Raw genomic sequence first — 22,125 nt, 5'->3', positions numbered from 1 at the left:
TCCAAACATTACTTGAGGAGGTTTTGTTTGACTAGAATTTGTGTAATTGGATGCTAGGTTGAGAATCTGAGCATGTAGTTTTAGTCACGAGTTGACCTATGTAAGAATGTTATGGAAGGTTATGAAACAGATGGTTGTAGTTGTGAGTTATGTGCTTATTGTTGTTTAGATTGAGTAGACTTAAGAATGTGTTTCTGCTTTGTGGTTTGAGTTTACTCATACAAGCTTTCATAAGCTTACCGGGTTTGTTGTGTGGCAACCCGGTGCACTATTCGATTGTATAGGGGTTGATCCTGCAAGTCAAGGAAATCGTGGTTGAAGTTCAGACTTTCTAGCAGTTGATCGGATAGGAAGCTAATTTTGTGGCTTTACTGTTGTTAAGACTTCCGCTGTGTAGTAAGCTCTGAGGAGCGGTTTCTTATTATGTTGTTAACGCAATTTAATTCGCAAACTCTGTGTAATATAATATGTGACTCTAAAGAACGCATCTGTATTGACATTGTGGGTTCGGGACATAGCTCGTTGCCTTGTTTAAAGGAAAATTTTCTTAGCTTTTTTGGTTGATGTCCAAACCATCACGTCCAGAGTCCTTGTGTTTGATTGATTTTGTTCCCTTTATTATGATTGAAATTCAGCGCGTGACAGTTTACCCTTTTGAGCAATTTCACAAAGAGAAGACAAGCTCCCTATTGCAGATAAATGTATTTATGTAAAACCACAAATTCTTTCATTCTCCGTTTTTCTTGATTATTTCTCTTATTAGAGAACACAAAAACACACACACAGAGAACATGCAGAACCTATTCTCTGCAATTCTCTCCCTCTCTTTCACTCTATCAACAACAGAAACACAAAGCTTAGCCAAGAACGAAAAGAGAGAGAAAAGATCCTATCTATCAACTTGAGAAAACAGATTACGTGAAACCCAAAAATTTAACTCATCACCAAAACCAGTTCTTTCAACCCGAATCGAATTTGACGAACTGTAAATCCAAAGAAAACCCAACAAAGAAACCCTAAATCGAAGAAAAACATACACAATCATGACATGTAGAAATGCAGCGTCAACATCAGAACAAAAATTACCCGCAAATCAATTGCAGCTGATGTTGCAAAAAGTCCTCAGATGCGAGTAAAAGGGCAGTTGCACAATTATCAGCAAACAGCGTTACAAGGAAGATGGAATCAGGCTCTTATTGACCAAACAAAACATAAAAGTCAACACTTGAAATCCGATGAAATACCGAAATCTTTACGGATTTGTGTTTATGATTTTTCAAAATCGAAAACCAAGAAAATTCATGAAAGAATCTATTTGATACTTTTAGTGTTCCATGAGTTCGATCAAATGGTTGAAGTTGTTAAGCATGTAATGGTGTAGCCTAGTGAAATGGACAAATGATTGTTGGTCCAATAGCCCGTGCCAGATACAGACATGTTTTGTGTTATTTATTTATTGGGTAAAATCCACAAATGATACCCAAACAATCACGAAATGCAATTTTTAGTACCCACAAATTTTTAGAGAATTTTGTGGTACCTCGACTATTCCTCCGTTACCCCAGTTGGTACTTTCGTCCAATTCCTCGTTAAATTAGCTAATGTGGCACATATTTGGTACACACGTAGACATCAGGGCATGGACAAAATTGTCTTTTTGCCCACACCACCCTTAAAATCTCTTTTTCCTCAACATTTGACTAAGAATTTAGAAAACTTTTGACTTGAAATTCCCTTTCTCATCTCATATCCATCGAGCATTCTTTCTTCTACTGATTGATCGACATAAAGAGATTCAAAGTGAGATCCAATTATCTTTTTTACTGAAAAAGCTCGCTAAGATGGTCATAGACGAGGACGAGTACTGGAGATATGAATTTAGAGTTTATAGGACCCCTGAACTTCATTGTGAGCGTCACTTTCTCATTCACTTTGTGGCCCCAAGATGGTTTATATATGTTTTCTATTTGTTGAAATTATTGATTTGTACAAGATTCGTTGGGTGTATTGATGACTAAACATAATTGGGGTGGAATTGGTTTGTTGTTGTTCTGGGTTTATTTAAATGCATCTAGTGGGAATGGGTCTTTGTTGTTTGTTTCTAGTTTGGCTCTATTGTAGTTTAATTTATGTTTGTTTGATGAAACTGATGGTGTCACTTTCTCATTCACTTTGTGGTCCCAAGATGATTTATATATGTTTTCTATTTGTTGAAATTATTGATTTGTACAAGATTCGTTGGGTGTATTGATCACTAAACATAATTAAGGTGGAATTGGTTTGTTGTTGTTCTGGGTCTATTTAAATGCATCTGGTGGGAATGAGTTTTTGTTGTTTGTTTCTAGTTTGGCTCTATAGTGGTTTAATTTATTTTTGTTTGATGAAACTGATGGTGGGAATGGTTGTGTTTGTCTTCACCCAATATTTAAAAAGACAGGAGGAAAAGGTGAAAGTCTGAAACTATGTCCCAGGCCCTTTTTTTTAACTAAGCCATCTTAGCTCCAGAGAATTCTTTCGTTTAACTTGCAAAAGAACCTGCCATATTGAATTTGCAAGGAAAGCCAGAGGAATTGGGGTCAGAACATAACTTGACATTTGTGTTTATTTTTAACTTCATATTCATATAAACGTGTGATTAATTATATTTTATATAAGTTGGCAGGGACAAAGTAGTGGAGTTCCTGAAAATGTAAGGGTGAATGTGGATAATCAAGGCACTAGTAATGTGAATGTGAGTGTTGAAAATAGGGGTGCTAATAATGTGAATGTACAAGTACAAACAGTAGCAACACCGAATGTACGTAATTGTTAATATTGCCATTTATAATTGTTAATTGCTTATTGATTGACCAAATGCAATTGAATAAGAAATTGGTGTTGGTTATGCCATTTGTAATTGTTAATTCCTTATTGATTAACCAGATGCAATCGAATAATGTTATATCAAATTGTGTTAGTTATGCCATTTGTTAATTGTTATATCAAATTGTGTGTTGGTTATGCTAGGCCAAGAAAGCACCAAAGGCATCAAGGGCACCTTCACCAAGAGTACTTAGGAGGGGAGGCCATATATTAGCATATGTTGCCTCTTCTCAAAGGTCTAGTGGTACTGCCCCTGCATCATCTTCTCAAACAACATAGTCATCACATGCAATTAAAAGGGCAACTAGACAACCTGTTAAAAGGACAATATGGAAGAACTAATTTTGTGCTACCTCTATTTTTTGCTTTTGGATCATCAAACATTTAAATGGTCAATGCGTGACCTTTGTTAATTATATCATGGTCAATCTGTGACTTTTTATTGATGTTATCATGGTCAATGTGACCTTTTGTTCCTAGATTATGGTCAATGTGTGACCTTTTGTTTGTTTTAGTTATTCTATATTATAAAGATTATTCAGAGTTTAATTATTGTAATGAATATTTTGATGTTTTGATGAAGTTGACAAGTTTAAGATTTACTGCATTAATTCATATATCATATTCAAAATACTTGTAAGCATAATACAATGAATCAACGTTAGAAGAAAACATATTATTAATCATTCATGTATTTAGGCTTAATTAAGCCTAGGTTCAAGATTTGGAGGAAAACATATTATGGTTTTGGAGGGAAATTTGGGATATTTTTAGGGGAAGGGATAGTAGTATGTTGGAGATACTGACATGGATGAATAAGATTGACTAGGTTGACTGTGCTGACTATTTTATCCCTGTAAATATGTGCCACATCAGCTAATTTAACGAGGAATTGGACGAAAGTACCAAATGGGGTAACGGAGGAATAGTCGAGGTATCACGATATTCTCTAAAAATTTGTGGGTATCAAAAATTGCATTTCGTGATAGTTTGATTAGGTACCATTTGTGGATTTTACCCTTATTTATTTATTCTTTGTACTTGGCAAAATTTCAGTAAATCATGCATATTATTTGTTCTTTAGAATGTACTATTTGTTATGGGTATTCCTAGTCCTCTACTAAAGAACAAATAGCATGCATGGTTTACTGAAATTTTATCAAGTTAATAAATAAATAAATAAAACAAAACATGTCTGTATTTGGAACGGGCTATTGGACCAACAATCATTTGTTCATTTCACTGTCCGTTTGATCCAGAGCACGAGTTGAGTTATTGGCTAAGCAGAGCATGGGCATTGAAAAATATGGAAATTATTCTATGCACCGACGGTGTAAGTGACCCAACCCTTATAAAATAATCTCAACCCTTGATATTTATTATCAACTTTATTTTTAATAAACAAAAAGTTGTTGTAGGAGAATGGAATTGTGTATGTATTATTGATAATAGGAGCCCTTTAAATAGGGAGTTACAAGGCACCCAAAAAGGTAGTAGAATTTGATTACAATTGAATACCTAGAACACATTCATATTACAATTCTAAACCCTAGTTTGTAGAGGCACACATTATTTCGACATCCTTCAACACTTCCCCTTGTGTCGCTCAAACTTGGTGATGACGCTTTGATCGTTGCCTCGTTAAAAACCTTGCCAGGTAACAAAAACCCTGTGGGACAAAAATAACCCTGGTCGAAGGACAAAAAGAGCACAGCACGTCCTTCACTCTTCGAGATCAAACATGTAGACATCATACCTCCTCTTGATGTCAATATCTCCCCCTGATTGCTACAATCATGGGAGCTCGGATAACTTTCTTAATCCGATGCTTCTCACATGTTTCTCGAATGTGGATTTAGGTAATGACTTAGTAAATAAGTCCGCTACATTATCCTCTGATCGGATCTGATTCACTTCAATATTTAGAAGTGCTTGTTGTTGTTGATTGTAAAAGAACTTAGGCGATACATGCTTGGTGTTGTCGCACTTGATGAAACCTAACTTCATTTGCTCAATGCAAGCTGTATTATCTTCATAAATGCATGTAGGTTCATCTGTGGTAGACTTCAAACCACAAGTTCCTCGAACATGTCTAACTACAGACCTTAGCCATATGCATTCTCGCACGGCTTCATGTAGAGCAATAATCTCTGCATGATTCGAGGAAGTAGCAACAAGGGTCTGCTTTGTAGACCTCCAAGATATCACAGTGCTTCCCATAGTAAAGACATAACCCGTCTGGGAGCGACCTTTGTGAGGGTCAGAGAGATACCCTGCATCAGCAAACATCACCACCGTTTTGGTGTAAGGGAGGAGGATGACGCCGGCCACCCTTGGTGGTGGCAGCTTTGCCGTCATGGCGTCTTGGATGGCGCCACTTGGGCTAATGAGATCCTTTCTCATTCTTCTGTCATTCTTTTCTCTCTGTAGGGATAGAACAAGCCCATATCTATCGTACATTTTAAGTAACGAAAGATTGTCTTTATAGTTTATACTAGTCCAATGACGTTGTGTTGGCGCGGGGCTATATCTAGCCAACAAGATTGTAACAATTGAGGCGTCCGGTCTTGTATTGTGATAAGTACAATAATGCGCCTATTGTACTCAAGTAAGCACTTTTGCTATTAGCACGTTTTCGTCATCATCCCTGGGATGAAACGGATCCCACTTAGGGTAAAGACTACAGACGACCATGGGAGTGCATCTTTGCCTTTATCAAAATGCAAATCATTTATTGACACGGTTACAAGTTCTAAATCTAGACAAAACCGTGTTCTCCCAAGGTCCTTCATCTCAAACTTGGATTTCAGGTGTTCAGCGGTTTCCCTTAACTCTCAAGGGTTCCAATCATGTTTATCAACAGAAACCGTGACAATTGCAAATCCAGAACTTGTCATGAAAACGCAGGGGCATAGTTCATCATATCCCTTCCCAATCAAGTAGTCACGTTAGTGAGTGTTTTGACCCTTATTGCAAACGCGCTCCGTGGTCAAGAGCCACTTGATTTGGGTAAATGAAGTCCACAAGAACCTTCATTATATTATGTATCTAGATCCCCATAGAGATACGTAGTGACCACATTCGTAAGCTGCATGTTCAGTTATTTGGAAACTACCAAACTGACAAGGTAGTGGAGTGCAATGACATCCATTACGAGAGAATATGTCTTCTTGTAGTCGATTCCAGGGCGTTTTTGTGAGAAGCCTTGCGCGATAAGGGGAGATTATCATCTCTTTTTCTCATCACGCTATCTAACGAAGACCTATTAATGTCAACAGGTTTTATGTTAGGAGGTGTTGGCATCTCAAGCTCGAAATCCTTCCTCTTCGTTAGTCAATCCAATTCAACCTGGATCGTATATTTCCATTTAGGCCAATTTTCTCTACGTTAGCATTCTTCAACGGAGTAAGGTTTGATGTCATTGGTCTCAATAATTCCACATCTCCATGTACACTAGTGTAATTTGTAGAGATCTCTATATTCTCAGGAATTGGTTCTAACATTGAGGCGTCCCCCAATGATGTCTCTTGGACATAACCACAATCCAAAATATTCTCATGAGACGGATTTTGAGTATCAATGATCAATGGATCAAGTTGTGCCAAACTCGCTCTCTTCCTAGGGTGAGAATCCATCGAACCTATGGGTCTCCTACGCTCTCTAGCGGAACCCATGGCCTATGACGCCATTATGCCACCTTTGTGACGTCACCATACCACCATCCATGGTAGTGGTGCAGTACCCATTTTCTCTGGGTGGCACCATGTCCTCTTGTGGGGACATCAATCCTTGCAGGTATGTTTGCAGCAGGTATATGTGATCTCGTCACTTTTAGGGGATCAAGATGAGACATAGTGGGGACAGACCACAACAATTCCTGTCATTCCTGTTGAACATTGACGTTCTAATCTCCCCCTAACGATGGGAAGACTGTCTCATCAAAGTGACAATTCGCAAATCCAGCGAAAAAGAGATCGCCTGTCAAGGGTTCTACATAGCGGACTTATGGTTGGAGACTTATGTCCAACACAAATATATATATATATATATATATATATATGCATTCATTGCAATGACTCATGTTGATGCGCTGTAGCGGCGCAATTGGCACATAAACCGCACACTCAAATATGCATAAGTACGAGATTAGACTCGAACCCAGTCACTAGCTGTAATGCAAATAAAAGTTGAATGGCTGCTATGAGTCGTAGACGAATTAGCATAGCTGCATGCGATATTGCATAACCCAAGCGGAAATATTGGTGCGCATTACCAATGTCCGGGGTACCATTGTAGTCATTTAAAGGTGGCTTTTCCGTGAGACCAATTGGGTGTGTACATGGGAATATGATACTAGATATTAATACCCAATGATACGCAATAGTCATTGAAATTTTCGATGTAAACTCTCTAGCCATATGATTTGACTGAACGGGATGATCCGAGTAGTGAGCCCGTAGCCATATGATTTGGGCTAGGAGTTCATCTTAAGCAGCATTACGAGTGGACAATAGTGCGCCACGTGACCAGCGTGTCCGCATATCAACCAACAGCATAAAACATCTAAGCAATCCGCAAGTTGGTTGAGTCGATCCACAGAATCCCTTTAGGTGCTCTGAGAACACACGTGTCCTTTGCATAGGATGGTCTCGATCCTTAAAGAGCAGGCTTTGGGAAACGAGTGATGGGCCTTAGAAGCAACCAATGAGGATTTTGGTTTAGCCACGAAATCACAATTGACTTGAGACGTGGAGAGAGGTGGCACATTGCCACTCTTAGCGTCAATGCCAAGCTCTTGCCGTAGGGGGTGACGGCATGACCCTTCTCCTTGAATCAACTTTTGATTCACACTTCTTTTCACTCGAAATAATGGATGTCCGTGTGAAGTCTTTAATAAACGGATCATCATATCATGACCTGGATGTCCCAATTGGTCATGCCAAAGCCTATATGTGTCGATGTCCCAAAAATCATCTCTTATGACGTTATTGGACTCAATTACTCGAATAGTGGTTACATATAACTCATTAGAGCGACACATGAGCTTTTCTAATACTCGTAGTCATTAGAGATAATGCAAAGGAACTTATGTCCATTCTCGCTATGTGTTTCCACATGAAAACCGTTAGCTCTAATATCTTAAAAGCTCAAAAGGGGGACCTCCAGCCCTAGGAGCGTAGAGAGCTTCAGTGACATAAATCAATGTGCCATTTGGCAATGACTGGTCCTTGACCATGAATCAATCGTGATGGCCCTACCATCGTAGTCACAGAAGATTGAGTAGGCATCATCCCAAGGAATAATTGCCTATGTCAAGGTATGATGTGCGTAGCAGCACTATCCGCGAGGCATTCTAGCTCTCTGGGAAACATACCTAAGTGAATAAAGCTCGAAATTAAAAGAATCGACACTTTATTAATAATAGCCAACGATTACATCAAAGTTTCTTGATCAAATCTAATCCAAATAAAATTAAATGTAGACAAATTGTAGTCACTTAATCCTTTTGGTAATTCCAATCAAATATGACCAGAGAAGTAGAGAGAGATGTCGGTGGAGCGAGGCTCTCTTAAGTACCACTAATCTCAATTACTTTCCTAGACATCATATTTAATTGAGTACGCCTAGTGAGAAAGAGTTAAAACCAAATGTCATTTATTCATTAAGGCACAATTGCCATTACATAATTCTTGGAAAATGAAAGACTATTTAATCAAAATCTGCTGCATCAACATTGTTGTTTTCCTTGCCAGATTTGAAGTCCGTAATGATGAGATTGACGTCATTGTCATCTCCATCATCTCTTTCAGCTGCGAGATGAGCCTCATGCTCTCTCATATCTTTTATATACCTTGTATTGTGCAGCTTTGTTTTTCCACTCGCATTCTAGCGCTTAAACCAATGCTCTGAAGATCCACATCTATAGCATTACCTCACCCATTAATTGAGATGCACCTTGTGCATTTGGACATCCTCCATGGATCCCACATTGGCCAATGTTGCCACATGTCTATGTATCTCGCGGTTTTCCTTCCTTTGTAGGGCGGTTGTATGGACCCATACGTCCATTTTATTGTCCCTTAACGTTTAGGGTTCCGCTCCTTGCGCCCTTCTTTCGGTGCGCTATTATAATTCGCCTCGTGAACGCTCTTAGTTCCAACAGGCCTTTGAATTATGGTTTTTCACGAGTATGTTGTCAACTTACTCAGTAACTGACATAAGTTGATGAAACCTCGTAATCCATCTAGCATTTCACACAAGCCTATATTGCTTTGCAACCAATAGTGCTGAGACGGGGAAGGTTGAGAGGATTTCTCAATTAATTCATATTCTGTGAGCTCTACTCCACAGAATCTCATTAGTAGTGAGGTGATTCTTGACGTTATTCACCCATCGGTGATAACAAATGTCATTTGAATCTGGTTTAGTGAAGTCGGGTTTTTGCACGTTTGCATTCGACATTCAAAGATGAAGGAGAATAGATTAGTTTCGGAATAAAAACTTCCACGACAACTAATATAAGGTTTCCGAGCCTTAATGCTACCAAGAAACCGATTTTCAAGAATATTTGGATTAGACCGAAACAATGATGTTGATATGGTCAAATTCTCATGCTCACGGACGCTCTTAGTCCGTAGCTTACGAACGCTCTTAATCCGTAATATTTTTATGCTCACGAACGCTCTTAGTTTGTGGTTTACGAACGCTCTTAGTTCGTAAAGCGTGAATCCCCACAATTTCGCTTATTTAAATACTCAAAACCACACATGTTCATATATTCATATATTTCAAAATTCTGCAGAAAATAAAAGGAATTTAAAATACATGAAAGCAGCAACTTTAATTACAAAAACTTACGTGATGGTTCTGGGCTTGAGAACACGCGCGTGTTGGGGCAACAGCAGCAACAAGTGGCAGCAAACGGCGGCAGCAGCAAGCAGCAGGTTCAGCAGCAGTTTCTGCAGCAGTTTTGGACAGCAGCAAGCAGCAGTTTCTGCAGCAGGTTCGCTTCTGAACAGCTCCCACTTCGAATGGTTTACAGGTCTCAAAACGACTCCAATGGGGCTGAAATTTGGAGGTCAGATAGAAGAGGCAGAGACGAACAACTTTGATGAAGGAAATATTTTGATCTAAGGTCCCGATCAAGAGGCTTCGGAGCCTGCAAGAAGACTGACGTGCACAGGAAAGGAGAAGGATGCAGTCGGTGTGTGTTGGTGCTGCAGGGGCAGCAGGGATGCGTGCTCAGGGGCGCATAGGTGCTGCAGGGGCAGGTGCGCAAGTGAGGCTAGCTCGTGCTAGGGCTTGCTGTAGGAGGCTGCGGCAGTTTTAGGGTTTTGGTTTTTTTTTTTCCTTTCTTTTCGGCTAGGGTTAGGGCTCGTGCTGATAACGTGTTGTAGGAGAATGGAATTGTGTATGTATTATTGATAATAGGAGCCCTTTAAATAGGGAGTTACAAGGTACCCAAAAAGGTAATAGAATTTGATTACAATTGAATACCTAGAACACATTCCTATTACAATTCTAAACCCTAGTTTGTAGAGGCACACATTATTTCGACATCCTTCAACAAAAATGTATTTAATGCAATCTAACCATTTATTTATGTTGGTGCAAGTGCACGGCGGTGCTCTGAATCCTCCCCTTGAAAAAATATAGACAAAACATGAAAGGGGGGGGAAATGTTAATCATGAGTAGTGAACTGTTGGTCTAGACAGAAACTCATAATCTAGCTTAACTGAATAGTCACTGCAATTTAGAAAAACTTTCGTGATGTGCGATGGAGATTTGGCCAGCCATGTCATTTCTTTCCAATCACACCAACAGGTTCGATGTCATTATTCGTCAGTACTCCCCATATACTTAAATGGAGTGGAGCTAGCCTTGTTCACTTCATTATTGTTCATTAGTTGCTGAGTCCCAAGCCTATATATAGGGAGTTGATCCGCACAAACAGAAAAGCTATCTTCCTCTGCTACTATAATCTTCATCAACACTATCATGGATTTTGCTTCCGCGGCAGTAGCATTGAGTTTAGCGTTAGTTTTAGCTGTAGTTGTGGTTAGACACCATGCCCGAAGATTGCGTGACAAGAACAAGAGATACCATCCTATTGCCGGAACTGTCGTGCACCAACTTATCAACTTCCCTAGGCTACACCATTACATGACTGAGCTTGCAGGCAAGTATTACACTTACAGGATGCTCGACTTGTTCAAAGGTGCGGTTTACACAGCAGATCCTGCAAATGTTGAATATGTGCTCAAAACAAACTTCGCTAATTATGGCAAGGTATGATGTGTACTGCTTAAATATATAGAAATTAAATTTATACGTACATGCCATTTAAGTTATAGTTCTAACATGCTGCAGGGGTCGTATATGCACAACATTTTTCAAGATGGACTAGGCGATGGGATCTTCTCAGTGGATGGGCAAAAATGGGTACATCAGAAGAAATTGTTGAGCGCTGAATTCTCAACAAAAGTATTGAGAGACTTCAGTAGTGCAGTTTTCAAAACCAATGCAATTAAACTTGCTGGCATAATTCATGCAGCTGCAACCAGCAGAAACCAAGCAATAGAGATCCAAGTATGTCTATAACGTTTCAGTGTTTCACCAATCACATTGCATTTTTATTAAGACATACGTGCCCATTGAGGACTTTAGTGTTAAACATAAGCCATTGCATGTAGGTGAGAAGAAATAGCCCAGTGCCTTCACCACCTGAACCACAACAATTTTAATGTAGAGTTTTTGTTATTAAATGTAAGATATGAGCAATTTCACCATTTCTTTCTATCAGCGGCTAGAAACCACCTTATGTGATAGCTGAGTTGGCATTAAATAAAAGTTATTCACTTAACTGATAATCCATAAGTAGTTAATGATATATGAAAAAAACTTGTTTGTGAAACATGCATGTACGGAAGGTTCAATTGTTATATTTGTTTTGGTTTTTGGTCTTAAGTTGTTATATCTATTTGAAATTACATAAATCTTGTTTTTTTGGAAGGATTTGTTTATGAAATCAACGTTAGATTCAATCATCAAGATTCTACTTGGTATCGAACTAGACAGCATGAGTGGAAAAGATGAAGAAGGTAACCGGTTTTCCCATGCTTTTGAATCAGGGCAAGAAGCTACCCTATATCGATTGATTGATATGTTCTGGAAGATCAAACGCTTCTTAAACATCGGTAAGGAAGCAGAGCTAAAGAAAAACATCAAAGAGGTCGATCAGTTTTTGTATAAATTAATCAATAGCAAGATTGAAACTATCCAGAATCCAGAAGATGATAACATATGTGTGAGTTACCTTCCATGTCATCTGTTTGTTATTGCTTATAGAAGGAATGAACTTGGTATTGTATCATTACTAATGTAATGAGGATTAATGGCAGCTGAAGAAAAGAGACTTCGTTTCAAGGCGTTTGGAAATGAAAGATACTGATCCAAAGTACCTGAGAGATATGGTCCTCTGTGTTACCGTCGCCGGACAAGACACGACAGCTAGCTCTCTTTCATGGTTTGTTTATATGATGTGCAAGCATCTTCACATACAAGAAAAGATTGCACAGGAAGTTAGAGAAGTAATAAATTTGAAAGATAAACCAAGTGTTGATGAGCTTGCAGCAAGCCTTGATCAAGAAGCCCTTAACAATATGCAATATCTCCATGCCGCTTTGAGTGAAACAATCAGACTCTATCCTGCAATTCCAATGGTAAGTAAATATAATATGCATCAATTGATACTTTTAAGGACAGTAAGGTTACAATTCCTCACATTTCTGGATTTGAATCACGTATTCTACTTCTTACAAGTTTGTTTGCATGATGCTGCCATTCATAGAATGCAAGGGTGTGTTTATCTGATGATACCTGGCCAGATGGATTTAGTGTCAAAAAGGGAGACGTGGTGGTATATCAACATTATGCAATGGGAAGGATGAAATCTCTATGGGGAGATGATGCAGAAGAGTTTCGGCCAGAGAGATGGCTCGACAAAAATGGCCTTTTCCAGGATGAAAGCCCTTACAAATTCACATCGTTCAGTGTAAGAAAAGATATTGAAAACAGTAACACTCACAACTAGCTGTTGCACACTATGTTAAAACATAAAGGAAATGAAGGTACAAAATGTGATTTCTGATGAGATTATGTGATTACACGCAGGCCGGTCCAAGAATTTGTCTAGGAAAGGAATATGCCTATACACAAATGAAGATCATTTCTGCTGTGCTTTTAAGCAGCTATATATTCAAGCTAGCTTATGAGGAAAAAATTGTCACTTACAAGACCATGATCTCCCTACCAATTGATGGAGGTCTCTATGTGAAGGCCTCCCCAAGATTATGGCATGCGAGACCTTAAATCCCAAGTTTCAAAACTGCTTCAGTGCATCACTTGTCTTTCTATGTATACTCCTTAATTTGCCTAGTACTAGTGCTCATGTGCCTTATCATATTCGGACGGTAATAATAAAAGTTTAATTACTTGATAAATTGATGCAACAATAGAAAAATATTATGTGATTAAAGACGCTTTAGTGATATGATTGATATTTTCACCAATTAACCATCTTGAGTGCGATCAATTGGCATAACAGACCACATAAGAACAAGTGTGAAACTTTTTCTCTAATGGTCTGCTAGAGAGTTTTCACTATACTGTAGGAGAAACTTGGTAGTCACATTTTGAGTGACAAACAGTGCTAAATTTTGTCTCATGGGTAGTACATGCAACAAGATATATATTTCAAACAGTAGAACAGCGGAGTGTGGGCAAGGAGAAAAATCTCCATGAAAATACTCTTTTTAGTTTTTATTATTTACGCTTGAAGAACAGAATAGAAGGCATCTCAAACAGACCGAACAAGAGGATGGGCACCAAAAAGTGCATAAATATAAGCTTAAAGATGAAGAAGAAACATAGTACTGTTATTGTTTTTGTTTATCCCTAACTTTTCATATCAAAGTAGATACCCACTTGGGTGCCAATAGGGATCAAAATGCAGACTAATGGAAGAATCAAAGGCAGCCCTTTTGAGTCTTCAATTCTAATTCTGACAATTTGGCCATGGATTACTCCCCTTTCAAGTCTGTGAAGCCTCTTGCACCCCACTGTGGTTCCATTTGCAACCCTCTTACCATCTACATAAATTTCATACCTTTTGATTCTCTGACCAAGCCCAATTGCCTCTTGAATCCTAATCACATTGAACCTCAATCCTTTATCTCTGCCTCTAAATTCAATCCTAATAGGACCGACCCCGGATTTTATCTCGAAATTCGGAGTAGTCCTGTGTGGCCCACCTTAGGAGAAATTTTACCAAAAATTCAGCAGAACTTCCCTTAAAAATGGACTACCCAACCCTGCAAAAACAATTGAACACTTCTAATTATATAACACAATTCTCAACGCCTGGAGCCTACCTGCTCTTCATAACCTCAACCACCCACCCACTCATATGTAACAGGGGTCACAGCCCATCAGATCTCAATCATAATGTTCGTGTCGGAATTTGGACAGGGTAATGTCTATGACTTTTCAAATCTTGTACACGTAAGATGCGTTGAAAAGTCAAAATGTCCACGAGGGATTCTGACTTTTCAACGATAACAAAATAATAAATGTCGAACAAAAATGTTCAATCATACATTACAACTAAATAATCTTAGCCTCGACTTCCAAGCCTCCTTACTCGAATGTCGTGGGTCTTAGAGCTGGAAAGTCACTCTTATAGCTCGGTCATCACCCAAGCCTGCAATGTCATGATCGACCAGCACTGCTCAGTCGGACTGTCAAAGCCTCCCTCTACATGAGATTGCTCACAAAGGCTTGATTTACTCAAATCAAGAAGCAAATCTCACCTAACTGGACAAGTGTCACAATCTCATGACCAGCATGGCCACGAATGTGGGTTAAGGACGATGTGATTAGAAGAGACCATAAAATGGTGACATCTATCACCCACTCGGCCAAACCCATGCTGGTGGCATGTCAGAAAGGAGCTGACACCCTTATTTTCGGGGCCAAGCCCATACTTCAACAGTGTACCTCAACCACCTCCAAGCCCTATAAAAAGAAGGACTCTTCATTCATTCAAGGCTCTCTGGAATCTTTTGATCATTTTCCATTATACCAAAGAAATTCTCCTCATTCTCACTTTCTGACTTGGTCATCAGAGCCTGATAGGTCGGCACCACGCTGGTGCCTATTCAAGTTACCTTTTTCTCTCTTCAATATCAGGATCAGTTTCACCTTGGACCTCCAAGACATCTGCTATCATATGCTGAATCGACCAGTCAACCCCATGGAGAGAAGATAAACCCCACATCCAAGATCCTACCCCACTACTTTCCACCTCGGATTTCAACGGAACCCTGTTGACCTGATTCAAACGAAATTTTGCATCAACACATACATATACATATCATAACACACATCATAATATACAATCAAATTATCAAAACAGTAATCACATCATCAATAATTGTCACCAGTACATCCCATCTTTTCTAATGCCACAACAATAACCCACCATAGTACATCCCCTCTCTTCTGGTTCCACAACAATAACTATGACCACCAGTGCATCCCCTCTCTTCTGGTGTCACAACATCAACATAAATTATAATTTAATACAATTCTAAGATATCAAACAAATATTCACAAAATCACTTACGAGAGCACATCAAAATAAATTGTAAATTATAATCATCATTCACATTCACACTCCCATCAAAATAGGTTAACAGTTAATTAATTACGAAATCAAATAAAACTTCAAAGCCATAATTAAACGACTCGTCGTAATTCTTGAAAACCCGAAATCAAATCGGAATCGACTCAAAATCCAAGGCTTTCATAAACTCGATATTTCTAACATACTCATGGAAAATTGTAAATTATAACGATTGTTACAAATTCATACCTGAATTTCTGAAACTTTAGAAATTCCAATCAATCTTGAAGTTCGATGTACTCCTACCAAACTATGTCCACATGATTGTAACATCATGCTCTACACACTGGAATAAAATGAAAAGCCAGAAGCGGCGGCACGCGCCTCCACCAGCAGCGGCTCATGGGCCCCACGTGCCGTCATTCTGACCACCAAATTTGGCTGCAAGACTTATATCCAAACGTTCACTACAACATGCCCAACAACTTTTAGCTCAATTCCAGAGGCTTCCGGCAGAGTTGGGAGGCGAGACTGATGGCGCTGAGTTCACAAGGCTAAGGTCTTCCAAGCCCAAGTGGTGGCGTGACCCTCAAGTGGCCAAAGATTAGAGATTGATTCCGGCCACTACGATCGACATCGTCGGCTAAAACTCTTTAATTCTCCCTCCTCCACCTCACATGGTCCAAACTAGGCCTAGGACTTAGAATCGAAAAACCGGTAAAACCGCACCGAACTGGACCGAAAAACCCGGTTCGGTTCGGTTCTTCGACATATTAACACACATTTTTTTCGGTTTGGTTCTTCACACAACGAAACCGGTTCGGTTCCGGTTCTCATTTTTTAAATTTATGCAGAACCGAAGTATATATGTCATCTTATAATTGGATACTTGCCTGAGCTTATTTCCCTAAAATACACCGAGTCACAGGTAATCCGACATGTGTTGAAACCCAATCACGACCAACACTTTTTCATTCCCCAAATCGAAAAAAATATATAAAGTATTTCATCCCCAATTTGCTGTAAAGTGTAGGGCATCCCTCATTCCCTTCATTACTTTTTAATTTCTTATTCTTCTCTCCTCCATTACTTATTAATTTCTTATTCTTCTCTCTTCTTCTTCTCGGCCTCCTCCATCACTTTTCAATTTCTTATTCTTCTCTCCTCCATTACTTATTAATTTCTTATTCTTCTCTTTTCTTCTTCTCGGCCTCCTCCATCACTTTTTAATTTCTTATACTTCTCCCTAAACTCTCTGACTCTTCTTTTAATTTCCCTCTTCTCTCATCATCTTCTTCTCTCAAAAACTCTCCGACTCTTCTGAGATATAGAAGCCATCACAGTCTCTTACTTAGTCTAAGATGCCTCTATCACCTGCTCTTACTGAGACATAGGATTCCTCGATGAGATAGATACTACGCCTCTGCCGCCGACTCATCACCACCGTCGGTTCCCAGCTTCTTAGAGACGGCAACGATCTCCGTCCACGCCGATCTGTAGGATCTGAGTCTCTGAGTCAAAGAGGAAGATGACGACGTTTGGGATCCTAACTGCCAAAACGAGCAAAGAGAGAAGAGGTTGTCGTCAGAGCGAGCTGCGACCGTTTTGGTGGTGGCTGTTAGGAACCGGAAAATGGCAACAACCGAACCGATTGGCTTCGGTTCGGTTCCACAACGGTTTCAAAAAATTTTACCGTCAAACCCGAACCGATTTCATAAAATGATTTCGGTGACGGTTCCTTGCAATTTTAACAGGATTCGAACCGATCCCAGGCCTAGTCCAAACCACCACCAAGAAACCAAAGAGGAGGAGGAGACGATCATTTTTCAACCAGTGGTCAGTCCGGAGGTAGCCGAATGGCGGAGAACCGGCCAGAGAAGGAAAACGGGTCGGCCTTGGATTTTCCAAGCTTCGATTCGTCGTAACAAGCTCGATTTGACGTAGACCACAACTGGAAAGCGAAAGAGGAGGAGGAGGCGCCTTAGATGGCGCTGGTGCGGCATCTTGGAACCATAGGCGGAGCCACATAGGGGCACAGAGGGTCACAAATTGCTAGTTTGGTGCAGTGATTGGGCTTTTTTATGCTACTAAAGAGGTCAAGGGTTCAATTCTCCTTGGCAACATTGCTTTTTTCTTTTTTTTGGTATGTCGTGTGTTGTTTTGTTGAAATTATGAATGGATCACTCCACCTTCTTGAAGTAACTTTTCCCTTTTTGTATTTCTGTTGTTGTTTGGGCTTGTTCGTGCTATTTTTTGCTTAGTTAATCATAAAAAATATATATATAAATTTTATTTAGAGATTTTGTATTTTTTAATATATCTATTTGTGCCCCAGTAAACTTAAAGGTCAGGCTCCGCCACTACCTCCAACGTCCAGACAGAGGTGAAACCCGGCGGGTCGTTTCTGATTCGAGTCGGGTCGACCTGGAAAACTGGTTTCTCTTACAGCCCGACAAAACAAGAGGGTTCCCCGCCACACACACGTATATAATGGCTAGAAAATGTCTATTTTACCCCTAAAACTCTAACAAAATTCTTCAATTTCTACCGACCATATCTTAGCCATACGAACTCAGATTTTAGCATGCCGTGTGTTCACAAATTCGGTTTGACGTCCTCTACAACTTCTGTGAAGAAAAGTTTATCAAATAACTAACAAAACAAAAAGTCAACTTTTAGTGCCCCTAAAAATATTGAAACAAAATTAAAATGAAACTAAATTTTCGTTTACCGTCTGAATGACTGGTAAACAAATAAATTGAGGTACAAGACGTAACAAATCCAATGCTCCTCTTTGTCAGCATCCCTTGGAGCCCAATTGTCCACAAATGGTCACTGTCTAGCACATTGTCTGGCACATTTTCATGTCCAAAACCTCCTCCTTTGCAAACTCTTTGGCTACTCACTTTGATGAAGCATTTCTCAGCTAAATTGCTAGAAATATTGCGTCAATCTAACAATAGAACAAGAATATTATCGTACTAATGGTGCAAAGTTGCAAACACTAAAAATCTTTACCCATGCTTGTCATATATTCTGCCTATTCCATCAGACAATGAATATAGACTATATCTGTTGACCTTCTGATGTCGTCTGAATTGGTTCATCAAACGTTCATCAAACGGCACCTTGATAGTACACCACGGAAATATTTCACGTGGGACGACAGTTTTTAGCCATCGTGTACGTGAAGCTTTTTCTGTATATTAATTAGTTGTCCTTAATTAACTTCAAGTCACTAAATTTCTAACAGATATCATTATTGTGCTTAATTTTATTAACGTTGATTGTTTGGGTGATTAATTTGCACGGTTTTTTCACCGTTCAGTTTCTCATATTAATCCATTTTCCTTCTGTTTTCCCACTTCTTCTCATCCAAACAGTAGACTAATTAAACTGCCAAACACAATATATCAAACCATTTTCTTTTACTCATGCTTTCAGCTCGAACATATTAGAGTTTTAATGTTAATACTGATGCTGACCAAGAACTAAAGCCCATATAAACCAGAAGCTTAATAGTACTGTCAAGAGAGTTTCAGCCATGAAGATTACTAGCTCATCCACTCTTGGAACTTCACCTGATAGGAAACAAACCCTGGACAGAAAGATTGATGGAGTTTCAGCCATGGAAAGTATTTCATATCTCCACCATGCCCCTACGACATTTCTCGGGTCTAGAGATGGAGATTATCCACCAACCAGAAGCTTTAAGGATGCCAAGGACATATGTTTTGCAGAGACCGCAAAGCTTTGGACCATTGCAGGCCCCATTGCCTTTAACTTGTTGTGCTACTATGGTATTAACTCCTCCACAGCCATCTTTGTTGGACATATCGGAGACGTGGAGCTCTCTGCTGTTGCAATCTCTCTGAATGTCATCGGAAATTTCTCTTTTGGCTTCCTGGTAAATTACCCTCTACAGAAATTTAGTAGGATTATCTATTTGGTTTCATCCAAGTACATATTTTTAATTTTATAAATGCATCATATTGAGTACCAAAGAAAACCTCCAGTTTATGGACTTTCTCACTACATTGGAACCATCCACATTTGAGTCCCACACTTATGTTTCATCCTTGCCAGAATCCAGCCGAATTAAAAAAATGTCCTTTTCTTTTTCTCTCTACATTTATGTTTGATTGGCTATTTTTTTTTCTTTTTCTTTGCAAAGTGTCCTTGTAGAGTCGTAGAGAAATCGAAAAAATGAATGGTTCCCATTATTGAATTACATTGCATGCATGAGGCAGAAACAGTGACATCCTTACAAAACACCTTGTAATTAAGGACCATGGATAAAGCAATGAATTAATGTGTTGTATGAAATTGCAGTATGGTATGGCAAGTGCACTAGAAACACTATGTGGGCAGGCATTTGGTGCAGGGCAAGTAGGTCTGCTAGGAATTTACTTGCAACGCTCATGGATTATAATGACTATTGCGTGCTCCTGTTTACTGCCAATTTACATCTACGCAGCACCAGTCCTAAAGCTTCTTGGCCAAGACGAGAACATCGCAGATGTAGCCGGGAAATTATGTATCCAAATCATCCCTCAAATGTTTTCAATGGCCATCAACTTCCCAACCCAAAGGTTCTTGCAGGCACAGAGCAAAGTTTCATTTCTGTCACTGTTTGGTTTTGCAACTCTCGTATTACACATAGGACTCCTATGTGTCTTCCTCAAAGTTTTCGGTTGGGGAATGAGCAGCGCTACTGCAGCATTTAACATCTCATCCTGGGCGATGACATTGGCTCAGGTGGTTTATATAGTTGGTTGGTGTAGAGATGGCTGGAAGGGATTGTCATGGTTAGCTTTCAAGGACTTATGGTCCTTTGCAAAACTCTCTGTAGCTTCAGCTATTATGCTTTGCCTAGAGATTTGGTATTTCATGACCATACTAGTTATCACTGGCCACCTTGACAATGCTGTTATTGCTGTTGGCTCCCTTGCAATATGGTAAGGGTCATAACTATGCAATTTCTATAGTTAACTGTTTACCTAGTGATTGACGTTGATTTTTGAATTGATTTGTGTTTGTCTGTTTCAGCATGAATGTGAATGGCTGGGAAGCAATACTATTTGTTGGGATCAATGTTGCGATAAGGTGAGGAATGCAGTTCTGCTCTTAATTTGCTACTGATTCTTATTTTCTTGGTCTCACGCTACTTAGAGTACATGATGATCTTCTCCAATTTACCACCTTGGCAGCGTTCGGGTCTCCAACGAGCTTGGATCAGCACATCCTAGAGCTGCAGAATACTCTGTCATTGTCGCCATCACCGAGGCTCTCCTTCTTGGGATTTTTTTCGGGGTGGTTATTATGGCTGCAAAGGACAATTTTGCCATCATCTTTACCAACAGCAAAGAGATGCAACAAGCCGTGTCTCGTATGGCTTTCCTCCTTAGTATTACAATGGTGATTAATAGTGTTCAGCACGTTATTTCAGGTAAAAATCTCTCTTATCGAATAGTCGTACAGTTTAACACTATATATGTAGTGTGTTTTAAATTAAAACACTAAATTTGTAGCAGACAATGAACTAGGATCATAGTCTCATAGATCAAGTAGAATTATATATGGATCAATGTACGGTTCTTTCTTACAACACAAGTTACCTCTTGAACTAGGAAAAACAACACAATCTTTTTGCAGGTGTTGCTGTTGGAGGAGGGTGGCAAGCTCTGGTGGCTTACATAAACTTATTTTGTTATTATATTATTGGGCTACCTACTGGGTTTTTTCTTGGTTACCGAACAAGTATGAGAGTTGAGGTAAAAAATATATGTACCTAACATGAACAAACAGTTGATTAACTAACATTGGTAACTATGGAACTTATAAGAAGCGCGAAATTCTGGCTGTAGGGAATTTGGGTTGGTATGATATTTGGGACAGTTTTGCAGACACTCATCCTCTTGTACATCGTTTATAAAACCAACTGGATCAAGGAGGTAATTATTAATTGTATACTGGTGCTAGTGTTCTTATTTTCTTATTTTTAAAATGTAGAATTTTTCTTAGGTAAATCAGTGTGATGTCTTAGTATTTCAAATCATCCAAATTCAAACCGCAGGTTGAACAAGCTACAGAAAGAATTGAACAGTGGACTGAAGAAGAACTAGTAGAAATTGATCAAGAACACAGGATTGGACAAGAATTGAAGGTGGATCTCTAACTATTTAAGTATCTTGCTGGAGCTAGTTGCTTGACCCTACTAATAGCGTCCCAGTAGGCAGATAGTTCACTCTTCAAAACGATCCATATAGATAAACTTTAGTTCTTCCCACAGTTCTTTATAATAGTCGTTACTTTCTTCGAGTATCAGATCGATAGATCTAGCATAAAGTATAGTTCATCACTGATCATTTTATATATGGAAGATTTGAATAAAGTGGTGCTTTAAAAAACAAAGGAAAAATTAACAACAATAACAAGCAAATATACAAGCAAATGAATGCTCTTTAGGTTTGAATTGAGTACTTTGTGAGTTTCATTACCCGGCCAGACAAATGCATGAAAAAAATTCAAAGCATTAGTTGGGTCCTCATGCTACTGCATAAGAGTGAAGCAGAGG

General features: G+C 39.1%; 2 protein-coding genes across 2 annotated transcripts; both read left to right on the top strand.

Annotated features, from left to right (window-relative positions):
- Positions 1-10,841: 10,841 nt before the first annotated feature.
- Positions 10,842-13,296, top strand: LOC112182050 (cytochrome P450 704C1). The gene is made up of 6 exons (XM_024320481.2): positions 10,842-11,152; positions 11,234-11,452; positions 11,877-12,170; positions 12,265-12,585; positions 12,714-12,917; positions 13,037-13,296. The coding sequence occupies exons 1-6, from the start codon at positions 10,862-10,864 to the stop codon at positions 13,232-13,234; spliced, it is 1,527 nt and encodes a 508-aa protein (XP_024176249.1). The 5' UTR covers positions 10,842-10,861; the 3' UTR covers positions 13,235-13,296.
- Positions 13,297-19,092: 5,796 nt separating this feature from the next.
- LOC112196976 (protein DETOXIFICATION 34) lies at positions 19,093-21,726 on the top strand. The gene is made up of 7 exons (XM_024337521.2): positions 19,093-19,455; positions 19,881-20,506; positions 20,598-20,654; positions 20,759-20,997; positions 21,204-21,322; positions 21,416-21,502; positions 21,625-21,726. The coding sequence occupies exons 1-7, from the start codon at positions 19,093-19,095 to the stop codon at positions 21,724-21,726; spliced, it is 1,593 nt and encodes a 530-aa protein (XP_024193289.1).
- The last annotated feature ends 399 nt before the right edge of the window (positions 21,727-22,125 follow it).

Source organism: Rosa chinensis, chromosome 1, assembly GCF_002994745.2.
Source record: "Rosa chinensis cultivar Old Blush chromosome 1, RchiOBHm-V2, whole genome shotgun sequence".
In the NCBI taxonomy this organism is placed as follows: domain Eukaryota; kingdom Viridiplantae; phylum Streptophyta; class Magnoliopsida; order Rosales; family Rosaceae; genus Rosa; species Rosa chinensis.
The sequence above is the reverse complement of the archived record's forward strand: the minus strand, read 5'-3'. Positions and strand labels throughout refer to the sequence as shown.